This window comes from Gossypium hirsutum, chromosome A03, assembly GCF_007990345.1.
Source record: "Gossypium hirsutum isolate 1008001.06 chromosome A03, Gossypium_hirsutum_v2.1, whole genome shotgun sequence".
Lineage (NCBI taxonomy): Eukaryota > Viridiplantae > Streptophyta > Magnoliopsida > Malvales > Malvaceae > Gossypium > Gossypium hirsutum.
The window spans coordinates 19,280,743-19,302,579 of record NC_053426.1 but is presented as its reverse complement, the minus strand read 5'-3'; the positions used below and the strand labels follow the sequence as shown (position 1 = coordinate 19,302,579).

Genomic DNA, 21,837 nt, shown 5'->3' with positions numbered 1-21,837 from the left:
TACACATGATAGCCTCAGATGAAACACATTCCCGAGCGTACCTACTAAGTCTAACAAATTTTCGCTCGTAATCAGTAACTGACATAGAACCTTGCTTAAGCTCAAGAAATTCCTTCCGTTTTTGATTAACAAATCTCTGACTGATATACTTTTTCCGAAACTCAGTTTGGAAAAACTCCCAAGTTACTTGCTCTCGGGGCACAACAGAAGTCAGAGTACTCCACCAATAGTAGGCAGAATCGCGTAGCAAAGAGATAGTACACTTTAGGCATTCATCGGGTGTACAAGATAGCTCATCGAGTACCCGGATAGTGTTGTCCAACCAAAATTCAGCTTGCTCGGCGTCGTCGCTATCCGTAGCTTTAAATTCAGTAGCCCTATGTTTTCGGATTCTGTCAACTGGGGGCTTATTTGACCTTATTTGGTCAGTTTCCGGAGGTAGTGTAGGTGCGGGGGTTGTATTAGTCAGGAATGGAGGTTGTGGAACAGCCGTATTAGTTCGAATGTATTGGTTGAACCAATCATTCATCACGCTATAGAAAGCTTGTCTAGCTTCATCATTCGGATTACTAGCATTAGGTTGAGAGTCCGCCGGCGCTGTCCCTTGTGCGGGAGCAGGCGCTACACTCTCAAGATCATCAGCTACCGCTCGGTCAGGATCGGGATCCATTACTATAAATAAACACATTTACAATTGTCAGAAATCACCACACTATCAAATAATCACATAAAATGGCATGTATAGCTAGACCCAACGCATTACGGTAGTCCTAGAATCGACTAAACCGTAGCTCTGATACCAATCAAATGTAACACCCCGAACCCGAGACCGTCACCGGAGTCGAACACGAGGTGTTAACAGACTTTAAACCACTCATAAAAAAAACTTCCCAGACACTGCCAATCTGCGTACTAGTCGCTTTAAAAATCATATCTTGAGTTCAGAAACTCGGAATCCAGTTCCGTAAATTTTCCCTGAAACTAGACTTATATGCCCATCTACATATTTTTTCTAGAATTTTAGGTTGGGCCAATTAGTACAGTTTATTAGTCAAAGTCTCCCATGTTACAGGGATCGACTACACTGACCTTTGCGCATTATGACCTGGATATCTCCCTGCACAGAGCTTCAATACTGATGCCGTTTGTTTCTATAGAAACTAGACTCAGAGAGGAATCTATACATATATGGCATGACTCCTAATTGTCTCTGGTTAATTTATAATGAATTTCCAAATTCGGAATAGGAAATCCAGAAACCGTTCTGGCCCTGTCTCACGAGAACCTGAATATCTCTTAATATACTGTTCATATGATTGTTTCGTTACTTTCCTATGAAAATAGATTCATCAAGGTTCGTTTACATAATTTATTCACTATTTAATTCCATTCCTACTATTTTAGTGATTTTCCAAATCTACATCACTGCTGCTGTCAGCATCTGCCTTTAAGGTAGACTTTACCTATTTCATAGTTTCCATGATTCAACTAGCCCTTTTATCATAAATAGCACAAATTATGATAGTGATTAACCATTCCCATGGCCAATCCTTGTTAAGCATATCCACACCTCTCAATAACTGTATCCATACCAAATGATGATAACATTATGCTCAAACATATATAAGCCATTTTCGCATGGCTATCCAAAATTATACAAGTCCAAAGGGTCCATGACCCCCAACAAAAAGGGTAGTCCTATACATGCCATTTCGAAGTTCAACCAAAATTGTACCAAAAAGGGGGGGCTTTGATAGTGTGGGAGACTTCGACTTCAAAATCCCGAGTCCGATAGCTGGAGAACCAAAATTTATAAAACAGAGAATCAAGGAGACGGAGTAAGCAATTTATGCTTAGTAAGTTTTGAGCAAGGGATTCCAGCACAACAAAAGTATAGCATTCATGTAGCTAAACGGATAATTTCATATGCACAATTTTTCAATATCATACTTACTTCACATTACCAACCCTTTTATTCATACACAAAGATCAACTTAGCCAAAGGCTGGTAGCTCATTTATCAACTGAGCGAATACTTATTTGTAAGGGCTCAACTAATTCAAAACACATACGAAACATACCTCAATGTTGGGATGTTTCAAGCGTATTAACTGAAATTTTTAAAGCAAGATCATTCATTCCCAAATCATGTACCTTCAGAATTTAACCGGATATAGCTACTCATTCAAATGCCTTCGGGACATAGCCCGGTTATAGTAACTCGCACAAATGCCTTTGGGACTTAACCCGGATTTAGTAACTCGCACAAATGCCTTCGGGCTTAGCCCGAAATTAGTATCTCGCACAAATGCCTTCGGATCTTAGTCCAGATATGGTCACTTAGCACAAAGCCTTCGGGACTTAGCCCGGACATCATTCAAATAACCATGCACATTTAACAATAAATCATGGCACATTCTATTTCATTTTCGTTAGCAAAACTCGAACACAAGACACTTATCATTCTTGCAATTTCGGCTCAATAGCCACACACAAAGAGCATGATTTTGATTTGCTTAAAACATGATCTAATCAAATCATAATTTAAGCTTTTTTACGCAAGAACTTACCTCGGATGTTGTCGAACGATTCCGATAGCTATTCGACCACTTTTTCTTTCCCTTTATCGGATTTAGTTCCCCTTTGCTCTTGAGCTTAATTAAACAAATAAATTGATTTAATCATTTGAGCATCGAAAAGAGGAACACAAGGCACTTAGCCCATATTTATACATTAGACATTAAAGTCACATATGTACGGAATCATGAATCAAACTCAACATTTTAGCTAATTTTCCCCCTTGGCCGAATTTTCTAAGCCAAGACAAAAGCATCAATATGCTTGCCTCTAACCGAATACATGCAACACCAATCTCCTTCCTATGGCCGAATATGCATGTCTATGTTGGGGCCGATTGCAACACTTAATACATTCACAAGTATGGTCACTTATATTGACTAAACACCATTTTGTTTCAAGTTCAAAACTTGGCTAATACACACATATATACACTAGTAAAGCATCCTCTCCCTTTCCATCAATTTAACACATGCATTACTCATTAATATACAAAAATTATATTCGGCCTTAGCATACAACTTGCTAGCCGATTCTTCTCCACCTAGCAACCAATGCACATATGTGCTCACTCAAAAATGCTAAAAAGAAGATTCAAGAATCATCAAACCACCATCACATGCATCATTAACAAGCTTCATATTTAGCATGCAATGGCATTAACACAAAATCCACCTAGGCCGAATATCATCCCCATGACATAGCAAAGATTTGAACCATGGGCTAATTAGAACTCAAGCTAGCAACTAAAAAAACCATGCATGAATCTCATGGCACAACCTCAAACATACCTTGATCTAGATACAAGTATGGCCAAACCTCCTCCTAATCCTCTTCCAAACCAAACATGAAGCAAGAACTCCTTCCTCCTTCCTTAGAATTTTCGGCCAAAAGAAGATGAAAAAGGATGAACAAAATTTTTCTTTTCTTTTCTTTAACTCACGGCAATTGGGGGGGGAACAACCACACACTTTTTTTTTTGTTTTCATCATATTCCCTTTCATTATTTTATGCCCATGCTCCTTATTTTATCATACTTCCCATGAAACACTAACTCAACATGTTTATGACATGTTCTTGCCCATCACACTTGGTCTACCATGCTTGTCATGGCCGGCCACTACTAATTAGGGGGGAAATTGACATGCAAGTCCCCCCTTTTTATTTCATGCACTAATATATCCTTATGCTTTGACCTATCACATTTCAAAATTTTCTCACATAAGTCCTATTTACTAAAATTCACCTACAATTAAACAAAATTGAAACACGAAATTTTCACACATGCACATGTACATATAATGAGCATCAATTATGACGGTTAATTATTTTTATGACTCGGTTTAGTGGTCCCGAAACCACTTCCCGACTAGGGTCAATTTTGGGCTATCACATATAGAATGCCAGAAAGAATCATATCAGACAATGCTCTGAATTTGAACAATAGCATAATAGCGGAGGTCTGTAGTCAATTCAAGATCAAACACCACAACTCATCACCATATCTCCCAAAAATGAATGGTGCGGTGGAAGCAGCTAATAAGAACATTAAGAAAATCATGGAAAATGACTGAAACTTATAGAGATTGGCATGAGAAACTACCATTCGCCCTCTATGCTTATTGAACATCCGTCACGACCTTTACCGGGGCAATGCCTTTCTCACTGGTTTATGGAATGGAGGCGGTTTTATCTATCGAGGTCGAGATTCCTTCCCTCAGAGTTTTTTCAAAAGTAAAGTTGGATGAAGCAGAATGGATCCAGTCTCGATATGATCAGTTGAATTTGATTGAAGAAAAGAGGTTAAGAGCTATGCGTCACGGTCAGATGTACCAAAAATAAATGATGCGAACTTATGACAAAAAGGTTCGCTATAGAGAATTCCACAAGGGAGATCTGGTTTTGAAAAAGATCATTCCAATACAAAAGGATTTTAGAGGGAAATAGAGTCAAACTGGGAAGGACCTTATGTGGTAAAGAAAGCCTTTTCCAGAAGAGTGTTGACTCTAGCTGAGATGGCTAGTAAAACCTTGCCCAATCCTGTTAATTTAGATTCCATCAAGAGGTACTTCACCTAGGAAAGGGAGAGGCCAAGCAAAGGGCGCTTTGAGACCAAAGGGGTTTTGAGCTGAAGACCCAAAAACGAACGGTTCAAATTTCAAAAATAGGGCATGTGGTAGTCTCGTCCTTTCTAAATTAACAAGAAGGAGGAGCGTTACTTCTTGGAGCATCAACAAATACTTTAGATCTCCTAAATATATATCTAGCTCGAAATGGTCTTCGAGAAGTTTGAACAGAGAAGCTTGTGCTGCGATATCTGAGGCACTTATTTTCATCTTATTGTACTTTAGTAAAATTTTCTATCTGATAATTTGTCCAATTCAAGCCTTGTTCTCAATAAAATTTTATCTTGTTCATTCTGATAGTCTTTTCAAACATTTTTCATTGAAACAATGATCATTGGACTTATAATATTCACATAAAAGAAGTTCTGCATATTACTCTGAAAAGTTTTTAAATGGTACAAGAACCTGAAACAGGACCATTAGTCAGAACTAACCCAAATTCAAAAATTGGAAACATTGGAGGAATGATAGTCCAAATTATGACTATCTTTTCATATATTCTGTCAGAGATACCAGCTGAGTAAGAAGGCATAGTAGCGTATCATTGATAGACCTTTGATGAATGACGAGCAATAACAACCTAAGCATTAAAAATGGATCATTCTTAAAAATGACTTTCTGCATTCATACAAATATCATTCACGCACATCTAGTTAGGAGCATTTGATGCATTCTAATCATGACATCCTAATCATTTGGCGTAAATATGCCCATTAAACATATTTTATAAATCATGTTCCCTAGAGAATGACCTAACAGACTAGTGAAACCACAAATCTCATACCTCTGAAGTTGCAGTAGGTCAGATTGAGTAATCATGGTGAATCTTATCTCCCAGAAGTCACAGTGGAGGAGATTGAAGCCACAAGTCTTATCTCCCTGAAGTTGCAGCGGAGCAGACTAAAGATAACGAATCTCATTCCCTTGAAGTTGTAGTGGGACAGATTAAAGTTACAAATCATGGTGAATCTTATCTCCCTGAAGCCGCAATGGAGCAGATTGAATCCACAAGTCTTATCTCCCTAAAATTACAGCGGAGCAGACTAAAGATAACGGATCTCATTCCCCTGAAGTTATAGTGGGACAGATTAAAGCTACAAATTATGACAAATCTTATCTTCTTGAAGTTACAGTGAAGCAGATTGAAGGCTGCAAACCTTAGCTCTGTGAAGTTGTAGTGGAGCTGGTTAAAATCATCAATTCTTATCTCCTTTAAGTTCCAGTAGAACAGATCGAAGCTATAAATCTCTTCTCCTTGAAACTACATTGGAGTAAATCGAAGCTGCAAGTCTCATCTTCTTGAAGTTCCGGTAGAACTACTTGAAGAAAAAGAGAACTACAGAAGTCAAGATTAGGAGGCCAGGCAAGATTGGCCCTTTTAAAAGTCTTTTACCCTATTCTCGTTACACGACAATGAACAAAAAGGGGCAGCTGTAATAGGCCCAATCTGCCCAGGCCTATACAGATACAAAGACAAAAAACCAAAAAAAAATAATCAAATTAAATCCAAATCAGCAGTCCAAGTCCAATACAAATTCTAAGCCGAAATTTTAAACCCTAGCCCAAAATACAATGATAGCCCAATTACACAAGCCCGATAGGCCCAAAATTTTAAAGTTCTTAGAAAACCCTAGGTTTCCACAACATCGTTGCCCCCATGCACTGCCACCGCTACGTACGGCCTCCGCACACTCCATACACCTCCACGTCCTCCACACTTGTAAGCAAATGCAAAGACAACACAACAAAGAGAAAAATTTTGTATTTTTCCTTTTTCATTCGGATATAAAAAAGGCCACAAACAGATTGTATTTTTTTACAGACTAAAATTAAAGAAAATACAAAAAAATGATATTCGCAGTAGAATATTTTCAAGGTAGTATTTTTGTTCTCGGTTCTTCCTTTTTCTCTTTGATTCTTTTTTGTGTTTATTTTCTTTAGAAAAGAGGACAAACAAATAAGAGGGAAAGGCGAGAAAACCTTACCTTCTTACGTTTACACTATCGAACAGAGGGGAGGAAGTGAGGTAGCTACCGCCGATGAAGGGTGGTTGGAGGCCGAAAGGCCCTTCGCCCGTTCGAGGTGTTTCTATTAGAGTATCGAGGTTTTTGGCCTTGAATCGGGCATGGGGAGGACAAAACGTCCTTAAGGCCCCTTTTTGTAATCTGACCGCCGTATACGGCGGTCGTCGACGAACAGACGAATGGTGGTCTGGTGGCCGAAAATCGCATTGGCCAGATAAACCAGCCCCCCCCTCTCTCTCTTTTTAGGCACAAACGGAATGAATTTTAAAAAGAAAATTTGGCTTTTATAAGCCTGTGGAACGGCGTCGTTTGGAGTTGAGTCCAATAGCCCCAAAATGGCACCGTTTAGAGATCAACCCGCGCGTGACCCGACCTAGTTAAGGGATTCGCGTGTTTTCTTTGAAAATGGGCTATTTACACAAAAGGTCCTTCCTGTTTTACAGCAAGTTTCAATTTGGTATTATTTCATTTTTTTTATTTTTGTAATTTTACCCCAAAATTTCATTTTTGTTCCAATTTGGTCCTTGGACCGTCTTAGGGGTCAGGCACCTGAAACGATGTCATTTTGGGCCGACCCATAGTCCAACCCGACCCATTCCAGGACCGGCGTGTTTTAGTGCATAGGTTTATTGCGCATTTAGTCCTGTCATTATTTAGAATGTCACATTTTAGTCATTTTCAGTATTTATTTATAATTAGTACCCCAAATTTCATTCTGATTTTAATTCAATCCTTGTCTATTTAACCGTTTTTCTACAAGCTGTTTCATTTATTATTTTGTTATTTGATTATTTATTAATTTAGTCTTAGTTTTTAAACAGTTACCTTATTTATTTTATTTTGTTCATTTAATGTTTCCTTTATTTCAGTTTTTCCAATTGTTCTTTTATTTTCCTTTTAATTTGCTTTTGTGTTTATTTTTTTGTTTACTATTTTTTTTACGTATTTCAAAACTTATGTTCTATTATTATTATTATTATTACTTTATGTATATACATTTGTTTACCTAAAATTTTATGCATATATCTTATTTTATCATTTACTTAGTTACATATAATTTTAAAACTGTTTTATTTTTCTTTAAATTTAGTCCTTTATTTTTGTTATTTCTTACACTATTTTCTTCAACATCCTTTTATGTGTTTATTTATTTATCCATTTATCCTATTTTGTTTTAAAATTGATTTTTTTGTCGTGATTGATGTCTATTATATTGTTATTCTTATTATGATTCATTTGTTTCTCTCTAATTGTTAATCATGGTGTTAAATCGATATATGTTACGTGATCATTATTGTGATGTATTATGAATCGTTTATTAGTGCACTCACATTGTTGTCATTCGTTAGCACAATTTTCAATTCACATGCATCTTCAAATTTTGTATTAATTTTTACCCAACTTCATAAAAGGAAAATTTTCAAAAAATATTAGCAATATCCGGTATTTGGTAGATTCGAGAAAACGTATCCTAACTTACGAGGTTTCGATTTTCCCGTTGAACCCAAATAACCAAATATTCTTTTAAATTTGAAAATATGTGAATTTCAAATAAAGGCAAAATTTCGTATTTAAAAACTCGAGAAAGTTGTGCCCTAACTCACGAGGTCGCAATTTTTTTTCTCGTTGGATCTAAATAACCGAATACCCTTTAAAAATCAAAGTACGTTTTTAAAATCAAACAATTAAAAGGCAAGTTCATTTTCGAGGGTTCGGATGTCGTGTCCTAACTTACGGGATGTGATATTTTGATATCTTGAGACAAGAAAGCCTTTAACGCTTGTTTTCAATTTATTCAAGTTTTTTAACTGAACATCAATAAAGACAGGATCGTATTTTAAATTCTCTCCGAGTTTCTGATTTTTTACGATAAGACATTAATTAATCAACTAGGTACTAATTTTGGGCGTAACGAGGGTGCTAATCCTTCCTCGTACGTATTCTACTCCCGAACCTGTTTTCTCGAATTTCATAGACCAAAATTGTTTTTTTTAATAAATCAAAATGTTTTATTAAAATGATTAATCATTTGGTGATCCGGTCATACCTCATCAAAAAAAATTGATGGTAACTCTCGTCTTCGTTTTTAAAATAAAATATCAACCCGTTTTCAAAAACAAAAATAATTTCGACAATTTGCAATGTATTAAATACGTGACGTAAAAATTAACGTCACATCACATCAGTTATCACGTGTTATTATTATGGGAGAAACTAAGAAGTTGTTTTATAAGTTACAAATTTAACGATAAGTATTAATAATATTATTATATTAATTTATAACTTTATAATATTTTAATTAACTAAATGACAGTTTTACCATTTTGGGACTAAGACAGTCTTCTTCTTCGCTCATCATCATTTTATGAACCGTGAGGAGCTCCGAGCTGGAATTAACTACAATTTATAAATTCAAAATTAATTAATTATTATTTTCAGAGCTATTTTACTACTTAACCTTTCAATATTTTATGGGTAAATCATTTTATTATTAAGAATATATTTTCAAAGAACAAACTTAATGTTTAGTTTTATCTTGTTACTGAAAGCCATGCATTTTATTGCTTAGAGATGGGAAACAATGACAATATCCTCTGAATCTGTATATATTGGCATTAAGTATTATGATTGATAAGTGCACCAAATGATTGATGAATTGGCCCAACGAAAAGACATTAGCCATTCGTTGCTCTCTTAAATGCAGGTTCAAATCATTGTAAATGTGAAAACGACAGGTTGCTAGATCTTCGATTGCAGTCTTGATCCTTGACGGTGATACCGATACTGTGGAAGAAATATTATTGTACTTATATATATTTTTTATTATTGTACTTATATATATTTTTTATGTTAATAATTAATATAAGATTTTTTTTACTACCAAACAAAAATGAAAGAGAAGTTGAGGATGATGAGATTAACATGTGCTAATGTGTTGGAATTTAAATTAATTCCACTTTGTCATATGTGTAAATTTATGAACAGGTAATCACTTCATTCATTTATCTATCACTTCTTAAAAAAAAATGAAAGATTTCGTTTGGTCAAAGAAAGCCAACAACCAAAAACTTGTTCAACGTTCCCCTCAAGGTAAGCAATGTGCACACTACAGGAAAATAGGGCTTCATAAAACGCCGCAAAAATTGTAAAACGCCGCTAAAAATTAAAGCATTAGCGACGCTTTTAGTAAAACGCCGCTAGAAGCCAGAGCATTAGCGGCACTTTTTGTAAAAAGCCGCTAGAAGCCAGAGCATTAGCAGTGCTTTTTGTAAAACGCCGCTATAAGCCAGAGCACTAGCGGCGCTTTTGGTAAAACGCCGCTAAAAGCCAGAGCATTAGCGGCGCTTTTTGTAAAACGCCACTAAAAACCAAATCATTAGCGGCACTTTTGGTAAAACGCCACTAAAAGTCATATAACCCCTAAAATTCTAAACCCCCCAAAATATCATAAACACTAATTTATAACCCCTAAAAGAGTAAACCCCTAAATCCTAAAAACCCTAAATCTTAAACTACATCCTTTAAAACCCTAAACCCTCCCACCGCCAAGATTCACCCCTCCTACCGGCCGTCCAGTCAATATCCTATAATCCCATCTATCATTTTCCCCATTTTTCCCCGTTTCTATTTCCTCCTTTTTCCTCATCCTAAATCCCTAAAGTATTATCACCCATTCCTGAATTCGACATCCCAAATCCCTAACGATTTTTCCCCGATTTGAAATCCCCAAGATTCACCCTTCCCACCGGCCTTCTAGTCAATACCCCATAATTATTTTTGGTATATGACTAATTATTTTTTAATTTATATGTTAAATATTTTCTTATATAATTGTAAAAGAGATAGTATTAATTTTAAAATATTGAACTAATTATCATTATAGTTTAGGGTTTACGGTATATGGTTAAAGGTTTAATGTTTATGAGTTACTATTTTAAGGTTTAGGGATTATGGTTTAAGTGTGGTTTAAGGGTTGGGATTTAAAGTTTAGGTGTTAGGGGTTATGGGTTAAGGGTTATGGGGTTCATGATTCAGGGTTTATGTTTTGGGATTTATGGTTTAGGGATTAGGAGTTTAGGGTTTAGATTAATTAGTATTTTTTAATTTATATGATAAATATTTTCTTATATAATTATAAAAGAGAGTATTAATTTTAAAATATTGAGTTAATTATATTTATAGTTTAGGGTTTATGGTTTAAGACTTATGGTTTAAGGTTTAGTTTTTAGTGTTTAGGGATAAATATGGGGATCATGGTGCAATTGTATATATGAACTTTAATTTAATCTAGTTCTTATCAATTATTAACACAATTATTGATATAACATCATTTTATATTTATATATTGCGTACATAAATATTTATATTTATATTTATTCAATATAAAAATATATTGATGTATTTATTTTTTAAAATCTCTATAATTAAATCAAAAATAAAAAACTTAAAAAATTTAATATTTAAAATTTAAAATCTTAGTCCATATTTCAGTTAAAAAGTTCAATATTCAAAATTTAAAAAAAATTCAAAAAATGATAATCTCAACACAAAAATTTTGAAAGAAAAAAATAGAAAAAAATGTTAAAAATAAAAAAAATTAAAATTGAGAAATAGTGGCGTTTTTAGGTAAAACGCCGCAAAAAAGTTGAGCTATAGTGGCGTTTTTAGTGGAAATGCCGCAAAAGATCTGAGAATTACCGGCTTTTTTTAGAAAACGCCGCAAAAGGCCATTATTTTTTTATAAAAAAAGGAAAAATCCCGCTAACCCAAAAATTATTTTTTGGTTACCCGCTCGTTAACCAAATCCCCCAAATACAAGTTTGTACTTATTTCTTTTTCCCTTTTACTCTCAAAATTTGAATTCACCCACCATAGCTACTCCTTTTCTATCGATCTGTTAGGGTTTTGGAGAAACAAATAGATGTTGAAGAGAAGGTGAACGAGGAAGAAGAAGAAGAAGAAGAGGAAGAAAAAGAGAGTGAAGATGAAGGGACTAAAATGGTCAAACATAGTAGTAGAAAGGGGAGTTCTAGGAAATCTAGTCGAGATTCGGCTGAGAAGAAAGAGCCAGTGACGCCTAGTAGTGATAGGCCTACAAGGGAAAGGAAAGTCGTAGAAAAGGTATGCTTTCTTTTCTAGGGTTAAGGCATGGGTTCATCGCCTGCACCACTTCCGTCCAACGATGGTACTGCCATTGATCAAGGAGTTGCTTTCATTCTACTTTTACTTGCTCTGGCGATTACCTATCTCATCCATTGATGATCTTTTTTTTATATTTTATTTTTATTGGTATATGAGCTATAAATGATCAAGTTGTATGTGATTAAGTCATGCAGTTATTTTTCCAGTGTTCGTATAGATGAGTTAGATTTGTAATTTGGAATAGCTACGTTGAACTGAAATTATTGAGATGGGGGATGTTAGGGAAGTTGATGTTGTAACCAAATGTTTGTGGAGCTAGATTTCCTCTATTGTATATTCCATCCATTGCAAAAAAAAATTAAAAGAGAAAGAGAAGGAAAACAGATGATTTCTATCTAGGCTGGTTTTGATTTTTGCCTTCTTTCATCTTTGAGCATTCAAATTTATTGTCTTATGTCTTGATTTTGTTTGATGCAATTTTGCAAATTAAATGGACTGTTTTGGGTGGCAACTAGCAAGGCAACAAATATAGTCACAATGATATAGTTGTAAGTTTAGCATTGGTGAAGTTTGAAGTAGAGTTCTCAATCGTAACAAGAATTTTTTTTTGGCTTTTTTGTCTTTTTTCTGATCATGTGCATCTTCTTAGATAACTTCAACTTCTTGATTTCTTTCTCTATGAAGAGATTAGATTAATTAAAGTTGCATAACTCCAGTTAATCTTGGCCCTCTTTGTCTTTTCTCTTTGGTATCTAAACTGGATATATTAACGTTTTTGTTTCTAGTATTTATAGCTTCTACTTTGGAATCAGAAATTATTGGTAGGAAGTGTTGAGAATTGGAGCTAATTTGGTGTAATATGCTTGTTTGACAGGTTCCGTGGTTTCTTTTGGAAGGCAGCCAGAATAGGTGGGTTTCCTTTTCTGCTTGGTTAACTTCTTTCTGGTTGCATTGAGAATTTGGAATAGTCATGTAGTGTCCCCCTGTTCTGAATCTTAATTGGACATATAATGTTTATCGTGTATGAAGCCTTTAAATTAGTTGATAATAAATATGATAGTGATTGGCTCAAAAATGTAGGATGATAATTATCTATGATTCTAAAATGATTCTGGAAATGAGACTAAAAGTGAAAGACAAAAATTTAGCTATATCATTTTTAAATAATCATATTGTATAGAGAACTTGTAGTTTGTTTTAGAATTAAAATCTCATAAAGTCGTGAATTAGAATAGGGTGGTAATGATATTTTGACTGGGAGGGAAAGGGATGACAATAATGATAAAGTTGAACAGCAGTCATGGGGTTTAGGCAGATTCTCAAGATTCTCTTGGATGATAGACAGATTCATGTGATACTTTTTCTTTGAAATAGTATTGTTCATGGTCATTGAACTTTGTTGTTACTGCATGGCCTGCAATATTTATTTCTAATGCTGTAACTCGTTTCAGTGGCTTTCAAGTTGTCAAAGAAAGCAAAGGTGATTGAGGGTTATACTATCTTATTGTTCCATGATGTGTTTTTTATGTACTTACTGTATTACAGGAAAAATGGTGCATAACGCAGGATAAGTGGATTAATGGTGAAAATGGTGAAGCTCGAGCGCGCAGTGCAGGTAAAAAACCGTTGCTTCTGAAGTTGCACAAGGGAGTTTCCAAGGTGGTTGCATTCGTGAAGCCATGATTGAAGCTTTTGTTGTTAAAGACCATCTTGGCGAATGTAAGTATCCTTTCTTAATGATGCTAAGTTTTTAAAGTCAAGTAGCTTAATATCTTGATTAATTTTTATTTATCAACAAGCCATATTGAATCATTTTTGTTTCGTTTTATATTTCCCTCCTTGTGTTACTTTGCATCTGACCTTACCTAAGTTTAACATAAACTATAATATATTATCAATTTGTTGATTTAAAATATTTTTACTCTTTTTCTTTAATAGATTTGGTTATATAATATATCAACCTATATAGCTTTAAAATTTGAACTAGTCAATCCTTGCCTTAACCAAACTACACCCTTTTTTAATCATTGAATAAAAAAGAAAATATTTGCCAACTTAATTAATTATAAATATTATTTCATATTTCTAATTACTTTTCTCATGTTTAAAACATCTATTTAGGATTTGGGATCTTATGCCTCTATCTGGCTGGCTTTGTCAATTTATAATAAAAAGGCTATTTATTATTGCAAAATATTTTACTTTTTTGGTATTAATCCATTTGGACAAGGGTATTTCCTTTTCGTGATTTAGAACCATACAAATCATATTCAATCAAAAAGGGCTGCACTACCTTTGCTTTTTTAAGTTAGGTAAAAGGAATAACCTCCTACAAATTAAATTATATTTTGTTTTTTTTATTTAAAAAAGAGATAATTAATTTTGTAAATTGGATTGAAGATTAAAAATTTTCTTTCTATTTTTATTGTTTAAAACTAGCATGATCGGCAGAATAACCAAATAGTTATATGTGATATGCCATGTACACCTTCATGTTAATATGTATGGATCAGTTTTTAACAAAAAAAATAGACATAAATTATTAACAAAAGAAACATTTTACTCTTTAATTTAATATACAAAAACTAGTTTACTTATTTTTTTAGCAATGAGACAAAAATGCTATCTGACTATAGTACAAGAATCTCATAATACTTTTACCTCATATATAAAATATTTTGTTTTTATTATTTTACCTTTAATCAATTTGATTTACTTGTAATAATCTAACACAAATTCAATATTAATTGAAGTGTACAAGAAACATCACCCACCAATGTTGGGAGATGAAGTTTGGCGGCTAGAAAAGATTGGTAAGGATGGAGCATTCTATAAAAAGCTAGCATATGAAGGGGTTAACACTGTCCAAGATTTCTTGAAAATGTCGGTAGTTGATCCACCCAAGCTTAGAAAGGTAACAATTTACATTTGATATGATGAATCTTGTTTGAATTGGAGGGATCCATCTGACGATAAAAATCATTAAATGTTAACTGGTTTTTTTCGATGATGTTGAACAGATTTTAGGGCCTGGAATGTCTGAGAAAATGTGGGATGTCACAATCAAGCATGCCAAAACTTGTGTTATGGGCAATAAATACTATGTTTTTCAAGGCACTAATTATAGAATCTTCTTAAACCCCATTTGTCAACTTGTGAAAGCAAAGATTAATGGGACTACATATCGTATACAAACCCTAAGTAGTATCAACAGAGTAAGTTTAATTCTAAGTTCAAATATATCTTGACTATTAGTCCACTTATCCTGCGTTATGCACCATTTTTGATAATCTCGTAATCTCGCAATCTTCTTCTACGCATTTTGGTAATTCCATGTTTCATTTGAGTTATTGATTACAATTGTGATTGTTTGCTGCAGGGTTTTGGTTTTGATTTTAAATCTTATGTCCACCCAATCTATAATGCAATAATGTCCCGCTTGACTAACCAAGATCAAGATCAGGTAAGGAGAGTTTAATTAGTTTTCCCCCTCTTGTCATATTTCTTCTGAGATGGATTTAATGTTTTTTTATGTATGGGATATGTTTAGGTCATTTTCCAAAGGTAAAGTCATTGATTATATACATAAATTTTGATTACATGATTAATTACATGATCAATGACTTTTTTCGAAACAAATTCTGATTCTTGCTTTATGGTGGCATTATTAAAAATTTATCTTTCCATATCATAATTCAAAGAGATTAGATAGTGTGCTTTGACATATGTGGCTTTGAGGGTCGTGTAGATTTCCTCACTGGCCTGACTTTGGCTTACAGGTGCATACTTTTGCTTTCTGTTCCGATGTTTTGGATTCTCTGGCTGTTGAATTGAAAGCATCAAAGGACTTTTCTAAGTTATATGCAAGCATTGCAATACTTTGGCTTCATCTAAGCTTGAACCAGCCTTTTGTTATATATTGTTTCTTCTTCTTTTCTGATCTTTTTCCTTTGATTAATGAGAGGTGATGATGATTTGGTATTCTTTTCTCCCCAGGATGAATTTTGTTTTAGAAATTGTAATACTTTGTGAGTGTGTTTTCTTTTATGTATTAAATTACATATTGAATCAATGTTTATGTATTAAATTTAAATTCATTAATTTTTATATTTAGTTTTGAAGTTTAAATTCTAATAGCAAATTTAATTTAATTAATATTTTTTTATTTATCCTTAAAAGTATATAGTTTAAAGTTCAAATTCAAAAATTAAACATAGATAAATATTATTTAATTAAAATAAAATATTTTTTTAAAGGTCATGGTTTTTAGTGGCGTTTGTGAGAAAAGCGTCGCTAGGTCGTGGTCTTTAGCGGCGCTTGCGAAGAAAGTGCCGCTAAGAGTTGTGGTTTTTGGGGACGTTTGAGAAAAAAGCGTCGCTAAAAGTCATGGTCTTTAGCGGCGTTTTTTAGTTGTGGTTTTTGGCGACGTTTGAGAAAAAAACACCGCTAAAAGTCATGGTCTTTAGCGGCGTTTTTTTAAAAAACGCCGCAAATTTGCTATGGCGGCGTTTGTTGCGGTGCTTGTGAAAACACCGCTAATAGTTCTAGCGGCGCTTGGCGTTAAAAGTCTGTTATCTTGTAGTGGCAACTACGTCTAGCTAGAACAAATGGCGATCAAATGTTGTTTTCTCCGAGGGTCTGGTGAACGTATTTGCCAATTGATCTGCAACATGAACATATATATCATTAATTGCGAACAAAGGGAAAGTCCACAGCAATATGTTTCTTGCGACTGTGAATGGTTTTCACACAAGTAACTCCAATATTATCGCAATAGACTGTTAGAGATTTCTTTAACGAATGTGAAGTTCTAGCAACAAGTTTATAACCCAAGTAGTTTCTGTCACAACATTTGCAACCGAACAATACTTTCCTTCGGTTGAAGAGTGAGCAACAATATGTTGCTTTTTAGTTGATCAAGCGATTGGGTTAAGGCCAAAGAATATAATGTAGTCAGAAGTTGAGCTATGGTCGTTAATATCTTACACAGACTGAAGTCATTGCTACGGATGATACGAATGACATAATGAGAGGTACCATGAAGGTATTTGCGCACCCTTTTAGTTGCTTTCCAATGTAACTCAAAGGGTGCATGCATGTACTTTGAAAGCTTGTTGACAGAATAATTACATGATGAATACAGGTTGCATTGGTTGGTGGTGCACCACCAGTAATGCAAAAACTCTAGGTGTTGCTCATGGTATTCTTGGCCAAATTGCAATTTTTCATGTTTTCTTTGGGTAGCAGATAATTGTTATTGTTAGTTTTGATATTCCAGACTTTTGATATAACAAAATTTAAGATAAATTATATATATTATATTTCCTAAGTCATTTGGTGACATGAAAATTTTATCAAATATTTTCAAAGTATTTTCAAATACTTGTAATATACCGAAAAACATGTTCTAGATGTGTTTTAATTTATCTAAAGATTTTTGGGTTAATACCAAAATGTTTTAAGGTGTTTTAAAATATTTTTAAGGGACTTTGGCATGCAAGTCTCGATACATACAACTATGTCTTGAGACATGAAAGCTTTGAAGCAAAATTCCACTTTAAGAGCTACATGTCTCGAGAAATAAGTCAGCTTGTCACGAGGCATAGCCTGCCAATAGCTATTTTTCAACCACGTCTCAAGACATCTTTGCTAAGTCTCAGGACATACGTTGTATGGACATTTTTTAAGCCCGAAATTAAATTTTTTAACGGCCATAAACATCCACAAACTTGTTCCTTGATATAAATACTCTTCAAAAACACCTCAAGACTAAAGAGAGAGATATCTAAGCATCAGGATAAATAAAAAAGTATTCAAATCTTTATCCTTTCATTTTTCTTGTAAATATTCTCTAGGAGCTTATTGTTAGATCTTTTATAACTCTCATTTCATTTCTTTGAGAGCCTAACTTTTGTAAACACATAACTTGTAGAAGTCTCTTTGTTTAAAACTAAGAAGGATTCTAGTTTAGCCATAAAAGATAGGAGAAAATGTTCTATTTAAGGATTAAGAAAAAGATAGTGTTGTAAAGGTTATACCTTTTATTTGAAATGTATTAATTCTAATAGTGAATTGGGAAACCCTCAGTGGTGGAAAACTAAGGTAATGGAGGTAGACAATTGGATCCAAACCACTATAAATTGAAGTGTTTAAGTTTTTCTTTCATTTTATTATCATTTAGTAAAACTTGTAGAGATTTTAAAATACCATTTCACCCCATTGGTTTTTTCGGACATAACATATATAGAATTTATTAGGCTGTCATAAAACCTCAGCAGAAGAAAGAAGGTCAATGAACTAAGATCTTTAATCGAAAATCGTGTAGCAAGTGAAGACATAACAATGTTTACAAGAATTGACTTATTATTTGTAATGATGAACTTATTTGTAATGATGAACAAGTAGGAAGACCATTTATTGAGGACAAATCAATTTTTAGTAGAGATTGGTCATATCCTAATTTCACAAAACTAAATGACTATAGATAGCTAGTGAGTTATTGTACCAAGCCAATGGTGCATGTTTCAGTCCATAAATACATTTTTGTGTAACTTGGAAATATGATTTTGAAATTTAAAGTCCGCAAAACTTGGGGTTGAGATATATATAATTCTAATTCTACGTTGCCTTGCAAGAAGAAATTATTGATGTCAAGTCGATGTAAATTCCATTTGTGTTAAACTACAATAGAGAGAATTAGCCACACTATCACCGATTTAACTACTAGGTTGAACATTGCAAGACAAGCCACTCCAGGCACTAAATGAAGCCTTTTGCAACAAGGTGGGCCTTATATCGATCAATGGATCTAGCTATTTTTCTTTTGATTCTGAATAGTCATTTACACTACACAATGTTCTTCATAAGGTCATTATAACTAATTCCAATTTTGGTTATTTTTTTCTGCATCAAACTTAGCTTTCATTGCATTTCACCAGTTAGAGTGTTCGTTGGCTTGAGCAAAAGTTTGAGGAGTGTTGTTTGGATGAAGAAAAACCATGAGATTAAAAAAATTGTGTTGTTATTTTTGTAATAAGTTATCATTTGATATGATGGATTGGTAGGTAAATTTGATTCAATAGGGGTGTTAAAGTTGGTTGTAGTGGTTTTAATATAGTCAGTGTATGGTGAGATAGATGTTGGCTGAGGGTAATGCTGGAGTCAGAAGATTTGGCTTTTGAAAGTTATTAGTAGGGACATTTTTGGTAGACTAATTTTTTAATGGCATTTGGTGAGAGTAAACAATAAAGAAACGATTGAGTTCTTAATTTTGTAAAAGGTGGAAGGGTTGGATTGTAATGGGTGAAAAATTTTGTTTCTGAGTAGCATGATTGTCAAGGGAGAACGTAGTCGGTGAAGAGGATGGTTTATTAGAGTGTTGCTTAGGTGAGGATGGTTTATTGGAGTGTTGCTTAGGTAAGGATGGTTTCATTGAGTGGCTTGTGAAGAGGAGAGGGTGTTTGTTGCTGACTTTGTAGAGATAGGACTTGAAATGTTTAAACTAAAATAGGCAAGGGTATTCTAGGGTTGGTTTTGAATCAGTAGTATATGTATTTGAAGAAGAATTAGACATAGGTATATACCATGTTAAAATTTTTAAGTTTTGTTTGTTGGAAAAAATCCAATTTGAAATTTTTTTTTTGCATAGCGAAAAATTAAAATTTTGAAAACCAAGCCGGTCTGTGATATTTATAGCAATAAACTTTTCCTAAAATCACACATGTGTTTTAGGCTAAATGAGTCCTTGTGGTTCCTAGTTTTCAACTGAGCAACCTTTTCCGCTATTCTCATACCACGAAATGCTTTGACTGTGGACTTGAATAAATTCAAATCAAACACAGAACCTTAAATTATTTACTTTACTTTCAATAAGAAAGCAAAAATCTCTATTTAGTAGAAATCAGTAGCATTATTATTCCTAAAAATAGAATTTATACTTAGAAATAAATTCTCACTATTTTCGAGCAGAATAATAATATCTCAAAATTGTGTAAAACTTATTGTGTATTTAGTCCTACCTGTGCCATCTATTTATAGGGAGAAGAAGTGAAAGCCTTGTTGAAATAGTAGAAATATATTTAATAGAAAAACAACTTCCTAGGTGAACTAAGAGAGAGAGGGGAGGTAATCCTAATTAAATATACTAGGGTTTGACATCCCATGTATCCAACATGAGGGGCTTTTGGGCCTCTCCCTTATCATGTTAAATTATGAGTGCTTCCTAGACTTTTAACCCAACACTTTATAATTCAATTCGACCCAATACATGTTTTTCTATTTTCTAAAATAAACATCATAAATTAATTTTAATTAATTAATTAATTTCCCAATTAAATAATTTTCTAAACCCGATTCTGATTACATTAAAATCATGTCAACTTTATTTAATTTATGAGAAAATATATTTAATTTTTCTATATTCAACGGATTCATAATAACCAATTAGTTTAATTCTATTTTTGAGCTTTAATTGATTAATTAATTAATAATTTGAAAAGCCATAAATTAATTCTCAGGTCATTTCCATACTTAGTGAGAAAACTATATTCATTTATGAATGTTTCTCATGTCTCTAACTTTATCATTTCTATCCATTTATGTTCATTTGATTCAACATGCAATTCATTTATGGTTTCAATGAGTTAACGGAGTAACCGATCGGACATATGTGATTAGGGTTCAAATGATTTATAATTAAGTTCCAACTTTTCACTTATTAATTATAAACTCATTTAGTCACAAAGTTTTTCCACTATAGTATCGTGACTGAGCTCTTCCTACTGACATACCATTACGAAAGAAACTTGATCAGTGCTCGTCTAATGACCTTTTCATAAGTGTGTTACCCTTATAGAATATCCTTAATCTCTTTGGGATAAATCTGCTTTCTCAATATAATCCTATTTTATCTCATGATAACTATTATGTCTTCCTTTATGAAAAGTCAATCACTATCAAATAGTAATTAAGTAATTTGTCACAATGATGAACGACCTATGGCCACGTTTACTTTTCATATATCATGTAATGCCAATGAGAGAATATCATTTATCCATGTCTTCGTCCATGAATTTCACTATTATGAATGATGCTACATATTGTAGAATTCGTATACCTAACGCACAACTTTTGGTTCCTTATCTATTTGAACTCAGACTTTTACTTACATCAAAGTATATGAGTCACGCATACATAGTCCATCATCCACTTAGGATTAAGGCATGTCACACTATGAATGTCACAAGTGAATAAATCCATAAACAAATTTGCGATCTATTCTTCTCGGGTCCAATCTGATGTATTGTCAGTCCAGTCATTCACATCTATGCCTCAATCTTCTAAGAGTCATCCGCTTCAACGCCGAAGATAATGCATCTCCTTAATTGGACTTGATAGATGACATAATAGTCTTTCATTCGGCTTGCTCATTTCCGATTAGAGTAAGGACATTTTAAGATTCATCTACTAATATAAGTTGTCTTTCTATATTACAATTTGACTTCGTAATATTGCTTAATATTAGTTTAAACATTAGACAAGCAGTGAGATAATATTTGCTTCTATTTTGTTTTGCTTGCAAAAACCACATGAGGATATAATACAAAAAATATTAATGTAATCCATGATTCATTTTATTAACCAATCTGTTCGAAAAATTACAAGTTTACAAATAAACATACTAAACTTAGGGTACTAGATCCAACATTGTTTAATATGGGCAAATACATTATGAAAAGGGAAGATTGTTTCAAAAAATTGTACATATCTAGAAAAATATACTTTAAAGAAACCCACATAGACACATGGTTTAAATTTAGGATCTAGTTTATTATCAACATATAGCTTAAGCCAATGATATGACATAATTTTAGCGTACCACATTGTTACTCCTGAACGAAATCCAGGTTTAGGCCAAATTAGGAAAATTTGCCAAGTTTAAGAACTAAACATTGCTTTATTGAATATTG

General features: G+C 33.5%; 1 protein-coding gene across 1 annotated transcript; it reads left to right on the top strand.

Moving 5' to 3' along the window:
* The first annotated feature begins 11,499 nt into the window (after positions 1-11,499).
* LOC107886116 (protein SAR DEFICIENT 1) lies at positions 11,500-16,022 on the top strand. Its single transcript, XM_016809952.2, has 7 exons — positions 11,500-11,848; positions 12,744-12,778; positions 13,415-13,588; positions 14,623-14,783; positions 14,890-15,084; positions 15,249-15,332; positions 15,649-16,022. The coding sequence occupies exons 3-7, from the start codon at positions 13,549-13,551 to the stop codon at positions 15,835-15,837; spliced, it is 669 nt and encodes a 222-aa protein (XP_016665441.1). The 5' UTR covers positions 11,500-11,848; positions 12,744-12,778; positions 13,415-13,548; the 3' UTR covers positions 15,838-16,022.
* The last annotated feature ends 5,815 nt before the right edge of the window (positions 16,023-21,837 follow it).

Bases quoted from the DNA above. Each gene is read 5' to 3' on its own strand.
- LOC107886116 (XM_016809952.2), top strand. From the start codon at position 13,549: ATGATTGAAGCTTTTGTTGTTAAAGACCATCTTGGCGAAT. The intron at 14,784-14,889 runs GTAACAATTTAC...GATGTTGAACAG, and splicing joins ATCCACCCAAGCTTAGAAAG to ATTTTAGGGCCTGGAATGTC. The intron at 15,333-15,648 runs GTAAGGAGAGTT...TTTGGCTTACAG, and splicing joins CTAACCAAGATCAAGATCAG to GTGCATACTTTTGCTTTCTG.